This window comes from Cryptomeria japonica, chromosome 5, assembly GCF_030272615.1.
Source record: "Cryptomeria japonica chromosome 5, Sugi_1.0, whole genome shotgun sequence".
In the NCBI taxonomy this organism is placed as follows: Eukaryota; Viridiplantae; Streptophyta; class Pinopsida; order Cupressales; family Cupressaceae; genus Cryptomeria; species Cryptomeria japonica.
Window position 1 is genome coordinate 704,323,224 of NC_081409.1, and position 10,491 is coordinate 704,333,714.

At 36.1% G+C, this 10,491-nt stretch overlaps 1 protein-coding gene across 1 annotated transcript; it reads right to left on the reverse strand.

The window, feature by feature from the left end:
• Nucleotides 1–5,079: 5,079 nt before the first annotated feature.
• On the reverse strand, nt 5,080–10,000 carry LOC131855985 (disease resistance protein RUN1-like). Its single transcript, XM_059221644.1, has 3 exons — nt 9,286–10,000; nt 5,606–7,510; nt 5,080–5,467 (listed from the first exon to the last, which is right to left on the reverse strand). Exons 1-3 carry the CDS (start codon nt 9,855–9,857, stop codon nt 5,095–5,097), a joined length of 2,850 nt encoding a protein of 949 aa, XP_059077627.1. The 5' UTR covers nt 9,858–10,000; the 3' UTR covers nt 5,080–5,094.
• Nucleotides 10,001–10,491: the final 491 nt, after the last annotated feature.

Here is a 10,491-nt window from a genome sequence, read left to right on the forward strand (position 1 = left end):
CCCCTAAAGTTTATGGCATTAAGATTCTAGATGACTCTGAATTTCTCAACATACAATTTGTTGATGATATCGCGCTCTTCCTGGAGCTCTCTAGGCTTAGCATTGACTCCCTCAATCAAAAACTTGCAACCTTTGGTAGAGCCTCTGGTGCTCGTATGTCCAACTCCAAATCTATTCTGCTTGGGTGGGAAGAGGAACCCCCAGACTGACTTCAGTAGTTTGGATACTCATGGGGAGGACCCAATAAAATAGTCAGATACCTTGGTATCCCTTTTTCTGTCTCTCCCTCTCTCAAAGACATGTGGATTTGGGTCAAAGAAAACATTGACAAAAAACTTAACAAATGGGATAATAGGGTTCTATCCCTGGCTGGTAGGATCCAAGTCTGCCAGAAAATCCTCTCCTCCTATAGTATATACTACTCCTCTGTCTGGATTTCCAGTAACTATCGAATCTTTGAAATCCAAAAATCTATCAGGCACTTCCTTTGGTCTGATGGTAAGGGTAAAAGAAAGGCCCACGTGGTCATGTGGATCTGGTACCACGTAGAGAAGAAACTTGGTGGGTTGGATCTTAAGAATCTCAGAATGCAAGGAATTTCCCTTGCTACCAAATGGATATTTCATAATTTGGAAGGATAAGAACCCTGGAAGATCCTTGTCAGAAATAACATACAAAATGGCATCCCCAAGTTTGCCGAATCTTGGAAAGCCCTCCCCTTTAGTGATCTGGTAGCAGGCAGATTCTTTGTGTTTGTTCAAGGCACTTGGGTGTTTAAGTCCATCTGGAAAGCCTGGGAGCATGCCCGTAAACTTATTGCCAACTCTAATGTTTACTGTAATAGCACTTTGCATGGGTAAAGGTCAATATGGTGGAATCTCTACCATAACTCTAAACCCCTTGCCTTAACCCAAGGATGCTCTGCTAGGTGTTGGTATAATAAGGGTATCAAATATCTTATGGACATCTTGGAACATGATAATCTCATCAGCTGGGAGGATCTTAGCAATGAGTATGGCCTCCCTGCCTCGCATAAGAGAACCTACAATATGATTAAAAACGCATGTGTTTGTCTAGATCTTCCTAGGAACACTGATGTAGACACTCACAGATACCTCTCGTTTCAATGGAAGGATGGCTCCCTCCTCTCCAAGATCAAAGCCAAGTCTATTTACAAACTACTCACTTATGACACCACAGTGATAGATCATGTTATCTCCCTTTGGTATGTTGACCTTAATACCTCTTCCTGGCAGAAAGCGTTTGAGAAACTATGGAAGTCTCCCATCCCCCCTAAGATCAAATGCTTTAGGTGGCAACTAATGTTGGATAGATTGCCTATTAGGAATAACTTTGTTGAATTCGACCTGTGCTCTATATGGAGGAAGCCTGAGACTGTGCGACACATCTTTTTTGATAGCATTTTTGTCAGAGAGATCTGGCTAACATTTGGAATCTCCATTACTGAACATGTTGGTATGCTTGACATCATTACTGGATTCATTCATGGCCTCAAGAAGGATGCTAACCTATTCTACCAAATTCTTTCTTCTTTCATACTTTAGTTTATTTGGAAACTTAGAAATGAGGAAAAGTTCCAAGGTACTGATAGGTCTCTTATTGTGTTTTTTAAGAAACTCAAACATTATAAAATTGTTGCGTAGGTATGCTTTTTGATGAATGTCGAGAGGGAGAAGTTGTTGCGTTTCCTCAGAGATGGTCGAGCAACCATGTTTATATATGAGATGAAGGATGGCTTTGAATGGGCTAGAATTGCGGAAAACTAGATTGCATTTGATGATGCACTAAAGAAGCTGGTCAACGAACTCAGGGACAATGGAGGTCCCTACTTTGATAAGCTCGAGATGTTTACCCAGATCCTGGAGCGGAAGAAGGTGGTGTGGATGGAAGGCCCACAAGGATGGACAACATGGTTAGAAAACTAGGATGAGATTCTGCAATAGGTGTTTAGTAGTTGTTTTAGTTGATGTTTATGGATGATTGTATATACTCTCTTTCGTAACTCTTTCTTGGTAGGTGGATGTCTATGTCCAATCAGATAATCCCCCTATTCCACTAATTGATGGTTGAGGCTCTGCCTCCTATGCTCATTTTTGTATAAACTCTCCATATTTTGGTCTCTCGATCTTTAATATTAAAAAAATAAAAATTATAGCTCTGAGTTTATAAATCAAGTTGACACTATACTTGCAATGAGTGAAATAAAAATAAATGTTTTAGATTTTTAAAGTTAATACGTGGAAAGTTTCTTTTTTTAAAGATTTTTCCTTTCTCTTTCTTTTATTAGAGCTTCAAAAGTTTATTTTGACATCTAATTCCTTTTAACTAACCTTCCAAAATATAATATTTTTAATTTATTTTTTTTTATGGTTGAAGGTTTTTAAAGTTCTAATGTATATCTATGTTTGTAATATTCTATAAAGAAGATTCAATGTAAATATTTTAGGTTTTGATTTCTTATGATTTGTAGTTTATTTGTAATTATGTTTTATGTTTTATTATATCTAAATCTCAAATAACAAATTTGAGAGTTGGAGATCTAGGACTATTTTATGTTTTCATTAACATTTGACAAAATATGATCTCCAATCGTAATATGATTATACGAGGAAAGGTTCCATTTATATCTAGATTTTTGTTTTTAATTTATTCTAAGATTAGCTTATATATATATTTAATAATATATATAGAATAAATCAAGAGATATATTTCCAGAAGTATCTATTGCACTTTAATGTGATAAATTGCTAAAAATAAATACCTCTAAAAGAATACAACATGTTTAATAATTTTGTAGTAGACCCTCGAGTAAATTAAATGAGACTACCCAGAATAATTTTTGGAATTGGAGGAACCCAGAAACTATCATTAGCAACAGAAATCGAACCTGCGATTGGTGAAAAATACGAGAAAAACTACAGTCATAAATTAAGGATGGCGAAAAAAGGGGTTTATTTTCTGGTAGCCTTGATGGGATGCCACTTTCGTTGATCTACTTCGATTATATTTTTCTATATATTCAGTGAGCTATAATCAACTTTAACAAACAGTTAAACAGGCAAAGAAAACAATTTGTCAAAGAGATGTGCTGTTATGAAGTAGTAATGTCAGGCTACTTGTGAAGGATTTGGTAAGCAAAGAGTTTGTTCCCCAAAACAAATGGCTAATATTATAACTGGACCTTTCAAATCAACCATTCAAAGTTGGTGAGATAAACAGAGTAGAATGGAGTAAAACACGGAGAATGGAATTTTCTTTTGAACTTCTAGAGACTTTCTTAGAAACCATATGGAGAGGACCAACCGAGTTCGAACAGCTCAATGTCGGTGATATAAAACAAGTCGAATATTGATTAGACCGAACTTGAATACTTGGAAGTCGGCGAAATCGACGAGGACGCTTGCTTTAAACACTCGCTTTAAACATTATTCCTTACTTCCGAAGACACTATAACTTTGGAATTCTTTTCATCCTGATGATGAATCACGGAGTGTGATTCGAAACGTTGATGGAAAAATAATACACACAATCGAATCCAGAAAAACAAACTAGTATACACACAATGGAATAAATCATGTGATGCCACATCAGCACATCATTAACACATGACTTAGTATACATCTATTGGTCTTATCGCAATTTGGGACCATTTTGGACGCCTTTACAAAAATGCATACTGAGATGGTATCATATTTAACCATGTGGACTTGAAAACAATATTTTTTTTAGTAGGGGAGTTGACAAGTAAATTGTTATACAAAATTGAGAGTATTTTGAAATATCCACATAAGATTTTGAGAAGCACAAAGTTAGAGTGCACAAATACTAGCTAGTCTTGTAGTAGTGGATGGAAGTAGTACAAGAATCACAACTTATGACAATCATAGAAAAGGAATGTATTCTACAAGTGAGCATAATCACCAAGCTTGGATTACTTCGATTTGTTCATCTTTAACCTTCCAATATTTAAATTGAAATTAAAATTTATTTATGATATCAAAGTTTTTTAAAGTTAAAATTTAGAATTAAAAATTATCTTTAATATTTTTTTTATAAATTAAATTTTGTTAATAAATATTGGACTCCTTTTGAATAATCCAAAACACCTATATTTAGATACGTAAATTTTCCTATGATTTACAAGAATAATTTCATGCCTCTAGAACCATGTTTGAGGTGTTAGTTGGTGTGCATAATATTTTTATACTCGCATTAATTCAATTGTCTCTTTGATGACAATGAGGATCATACGAAAATAGGGTTTGCCTTTCAAGTTAAGAAGGAATTAATGTATTTAGTGTTCCTATTTATGTCACAAGGTTTAGTATGAGATTAGCAATATTTTGGCTTTCTTTTTTAGAATTATCACATGGAAGAATGCCATATTATAAGTTATCTGTGGCCTACATGAAATTCAATGATAATATCAAAATCTAATATTTTTTCAAGAGGAAGTACAACAGAAACATTCATTTTTTATTTAGTGAAAATCCTTAAGGTTACCCTTGCTACCACTTCGGTTTCCAACCTACCACCTTGACTTCATTGTTGGCGAGTTTTAAAATGAAAATTAAAATCTAAGAAAAGAAAAAGCTTCAAAGCAAAATATAATTCAAATTATCTATGCAAAAGTTATTTGAAAAACTTTATTAGGGCTATGGACACCTAACTGGGAATAGAGTTATAATTGACAAAAATTAGAGTGATATCCTTTATTTTGAAATCCAAACATTTAATACACTAAATTATACTTAAAACTCTATCTTAACTTTAGTTATCAATCTTTAAGATTAGAACATGTACATTTATCTCTACATAATAAAAATTTAAACATAACTTGTAAAATTTAAAATTGAAAAATTAACTACTAAAATTTAAATATAATGTAAAACACTTAAGATTGAAAATTTTAAATCCAATTAAATTTCAAATTTTTTTTAAATACTCTACCCAAAAATCCCGTCACAAAACTTTAAAAGCAAAAAAATCCAAACGTTACTAGGTGGAGGAAAATAGACATTATAAGTTTCAATATTCACAATGAAAATATGTCAGTGAAAACATAAAAACTTTTTATATCTTCAAACCTTCGACTTCTAACTCTCTCCACGTTTTATTAAGTTTGTTATGATGGTCACATGTATAGGTGCGAAGGGGCAGAGGCATTAAAAGGGCATTCGAGCGCCGCATGGCTGCGTACATTCTCACGCACATAATCGACTCCACAAAGCTTCTGGAAAATACAGGAACAAGAATATCAGAGTTATCAATTGCCTCCCTAATGTCACTACTATCGCTATCCACACTGCCTGGGCATATTCGAAGTGATCCGGTGCGCAAGTATTTGTACTTATAATAATCTATCAATATTTCCTTTTCATCTGCTGCGTGGTAAATAAAGTAGACATTAAACTTCTTCTGAACCAAGCTTCCTATGCCGACCCTTCTGCAAAATTTAAAATCATTTTACTCACTACTTTATCACGAGAAAAAATTCCAAACAATTCAATAGAAATATATCTTCTTTCAAAGTTAAATAGTGTTCGTGTACACCAAATTAAATGCAACTGTAATGATCTTTTACCTGTTTAACTCCCTAACCTGGGCTGACTTCACCACCCCATCATGAAAGCTTTCTATGTCTCTCCAATCTGATAAATGGAATGACCTTAGATTTTGTAACTTGGCCAACGGGTAACGAAGGCTCTGTAAAGCTGAACAACCACAGATGCACAAATGCCAGAGTTGTGCCAGGTCGCCTATTGTGTTGGGGAGATTCCTTAGCCCTGTACATCTTATTAAGTACAACCTTTTCAGATGAGCTAAATCACCTACAGTGCTGGGGAGATTCCTTAGACCTCTACAGTCTGACAAATCCAAATATTTTAGCCGCCTCAAGTTGCCCACAGTATCAGGAAGGCTTCTTAGACCTGTACAACCTTGCAATTCCAAATATTTTAGGTGCTTCAAGTTGCCCACAGTATGAGGAAGGCTTGTTAAACTCGTACAGCCGCGCAAACTTAACTTTTTCAATTGTGACAAGTTACCAAGAGTGGTTGGAAGTGTTGTGAGAGCTACGCAATCCCGCAGATACAGGCGTCGGAGGTTCACCAAGCTGTCAAGTGTATTTGGAATTCTCGCAAGACTTGCACACTGCTCTACACTTAAAATCCTGACTTGGGACCAATTGCTATCCAGCTGGAATCTGTTTCTTAGTGTTAACCATGAATACGTATCACTTACAAATTCACAGTTTCTTATTTTTATCCATAACAAATTCGGCGCCAAGTTTCCAATGTTCCCCACTACTTTTGTATTTTTCACATCTAGGTAGCGTAGGGAAGGCATTCTATGCACACTAACGGGCTCTCTTCCATTCTCTCCTGTGTAAACGAGCATATTCACTCCCTCTGCTCTGTCTCTGCTCAAATTTCTTTGTGCACCCATTGGCAGCCACAGTCTCCTATTATTATCAACCTGCTCTTGAATTCCTCTTCCCATTTCCCTCAAAAGGTCATGCATACTGAGGTGTGTTTGATAGCCACTGCCATTAATACCTATAAGCATTTTCAGCGAAAGGTTCTTGAGGGCTGTTTGAACTCTGTTTGGGTGTAGAACTTCCCAGAAGATAACAGCGTCATTTTTCCTTTCACCAGCAAAGCAACAAGCTATATCCAGAAATATTTCCTTCTCAACATGGCTAAGTCCATCATAACTGATTCGAAGGACTCCAGATATTTCTTGATTTTCCCCAATGTTATGGAGAGCTTCTTTCCAACATTGAATGCCATCCCGCTCCTTCTTATCAAACAAATGTGCTCCAATAACTTGCAATGCAAGAGGATGTCCCCGGTAGGCTTTTGCAATTCTTGTAGAAAGTTGTTTGTAGGGGTTCTCCGCGAATGCCCTCGATAAAGCATGCCAACAAAACAATTGAAGAGCTTCACCCTCCCCTAGCCCACTCATTTCAAGAACTGAATCAACCTTGGCAAGATTGAGTATGTGTCGGTTTCGGGATGTAATGATGATTCTGCTACCAGGGCCAAACCAATTCCCATTCACTGCATCCAAGTGGCTCCGATCATTCACATCATCCAATATGACAAGGGCACAAACTCCTCGCAATAGGTTTTCCATCAGAGCTTTTCCCTCAGCAACACTTGAAACTTCTCCATGGTAATTTACCAATCTTCTTAGAATTGCCCGTTGCAAGTCTACAAGAGTATTATTTTTCTGTGCAAAGAAATAAGCATCAAACCTAGCATAAATTCTATTGTAAACAGCCTTGGCCAAGGTAGTTTTACCAATGCCGCCTATACCGCTGACTCCCACTCTTACTGTGTTATGCGACGAACTGAGATCTAATCTATTGAACAGGTCACACATATGCGTTTCAATTCCCACAAGATGAACAGGGACATCCAGCGGAGTAAACTTTAAGGTATTCAACACGTCTTTCACAACCCGTTTTACCAGTCTTCCTTCGTATCTGCAAATCACCTTACATATATTACGATTCAAATTTAAAATGTAACTAAATATAAGGAACACTTATACGACCAGTTTATAGGGTTGAAAAATTACTAAGTATCTCATGAATTTATAAAGGAAAAAAAAAAATCATATATTCTGAGATGATTACAACATAATATTGACCATTCACAATTATCCATTTTGCCATTAAATTAAAAAATGTTGCAAGGACAATTAGGGGTTTGATATATAGATTAAAGACAGCCATTCAAGCTACCTGAAGAGTGGATTTTATTTTAATAAAACTGATGTAACCGGTAATGAGGGAGTAAAGAGAATATCCATGAGTCTTAAAGTTAATTTGAGTTCTATGCTGTCCATGCTAAATGTATGGAACAAACAAGTTCACTTAATAGTCTATTTTTAGGGATATAGAGATCCCCTTTAAGTGTGTAAGTCTATTGTATTGAGGAGAAGCAACAATTGATGTAAGACCTCTATATTGAGGTGTAAAATGTAATCCATTCTGAATAAAAGATTTATTTGTGTCTTGTGTTTCAAGAATCTACATATCCTACTCTGTAAAGAAAAGTAACAGAAAGCAAAGCAAAAATCGAAAGTTAGCCTCTTCTGAATAATTTACATACTAAAATGATTTGCTTTATCTACACTTTTTTCATGGCAAATAGCTAAATGTATAAGTGATCGATGATGCGTACAGGGATAAACCGAGTGAAGAGGGGATGCTTTTTTCACCAGATTTAATTGATGATTGGTGACAGCGCATAAGTAGTACAGTAGAGAATTAACAGGAGGACTAACTACTCCCAAATTTGGGAAAAAAATTTTCTGAAAAAGAGCAAGAAAAACCCAGACGATCTCACCATTGGAAACTAGCAAATCAAAGAAATATGAGATTCACAAGACTCAAATTCCATATCCTAGAATGACATGATCACATATCCTGGAGTAAATGATATGAGAGTACCAAGAATAATTCGTCGAATTGAAGGAACCCTTACCCTTAAACTAGCTGATTGAATGTACATAACAGCAGAGAAAAAAAGATAACAGCCAAAAACAATGATAAAATCAAATCACTTACTGATCCCTCTTATCACACATGAATTTCAACAATGGTAGAATCCTCTGTTTTTTATTACTGAAATGGTTTGCTACACAGCAGATTTTTTTATTCCAGGGATGGCTAGATAATTCGAGGGATGGAAGTGTGATTTCGGGGCCGGGAAGTGGAAAGAGACCTGAAGTAAATCTCGAAGAAATTAATAAATCGACTAAACCAGGCAATAGAATACAAGGAGGAGCCCATAATCTAGTATAAGTATCGTCTTAGAAACGTGACTATGATCGCTGAGCTCCTTAACTCAAATACAGGGTTGGCTCACCAAGGAAAATTATTGATGTTATAACACCACATTCCTTTATTGCAGAGTGCAGACTATATGGATAATGAATTAATGATGGCTAAAAAAATGACCTTATTTTCTGGTATCACATTCGTCGATCTACTTTGATTCTATTCAGTGAGCTATAATCAACTCTAGCAAAAAGTTGAACATCTATAGAACTATAAATGAAAAAGAAAAACAATTTTTCAAAGTGGTGTGCTCGTATGAAGTATGAAAATCAAGCTAACTTTGAAGGATTTTGTAAGCAAACAGTTTGTTCCCCAAACAAATGGCTAATAATATAACTGAAACTCTAAAAAACAGTTCTCCTTTGGTTTTTGCCATAGGTTAATTGAAAAAAAAAAAGATGCAAATTACTAACCCGAATTCTTCCGCCCTTGTCCAACCAGAAAGAGAAGAGATTTGATAAAGAGCATTCTTCCATTCCTCGATTGTAGTCTCATCCTGCCGATCTAAATGGCTGTAATGTTTTCTGAATGCCTCGGCGAATGGACCTCCCTCTCTTTGAGGGTAGCGAACATCACAGGGCTCCACATCATAAAACAGAGGAATGATGAAGCCATTAGATCTCAACATTTGGGCCGCCTCCTTCAGACACCAAGGTGATTCTGCATAGTGTTGGGAAAATATCGGAATGAAAACATCACTTGTTTCAATGGCCGTTTGCAAGCTGGAATCGATGTCTTTGCCCTTCTCCAGTTCTTCGCTGTCGAGGAAAACCCTAAGTCCCGCTCCAGAGAGAGATTCGTAAAGATGGTCGACAAAAGTTTTTCTCACATCTTTTCCGCGAAAGCTCAGAAACACATTAAATTTGTTGTTGACATCGAAGGGGATTCTGTTGGTGGGCGGCTGATACTGATGAAACTCCTCGTTGAGATCGCAGAGGATTTTGATGGCGGGAGGCTGAGACTGGTGCTGAACAGAAATCTCCATGACTTGTTCTGCACAAGTTTGAAGAGAGAGTAAGGATATGCAGTCCCAAACGCGATCGGGGTTATATAAACCAAGCTGAGTGCGGTGAACGACAGAGAGAGGAAAGTTTCTTGTCGAGTGTTAGAGAATTTCTTGGAAAGCATATGAAAGGACTAAACGAGATTCAACAGGTCAAGTGCGTGAGATAAACAAAGTAGAATGGAGTAGAAATTGCTGACTCGGAAGGCACTACACTTAACCCTATACCTTTGTCAATTTCTACACGTGGAAAGCAAGAGGATTCCAGCTGGTCGCACATTTAGTCCTCTTGCGATCAATGAAGAGATGAAGACTATGGCAACATACGAGACATTGAAAGTATAGATCATAATTCATTATTAGTATATATATATATATATTTTAAATATAAGTAAGATATGTCAAAAGATATATTATTTACTCATTATTTTATTTAAAAATAATTAGTATTTATTATATTATAATTAATATTAAATTATTATTAAATGTCGTGGAAGGAACAGTCAGTTAACACACAACATGAGGCAAATGTCATGGAAGGAACACTCACTAGACAAAGGTGGATGGAAAACAAGGCAAACATCAACCCCCTCATGACACTTTATAAGTAGTGCGT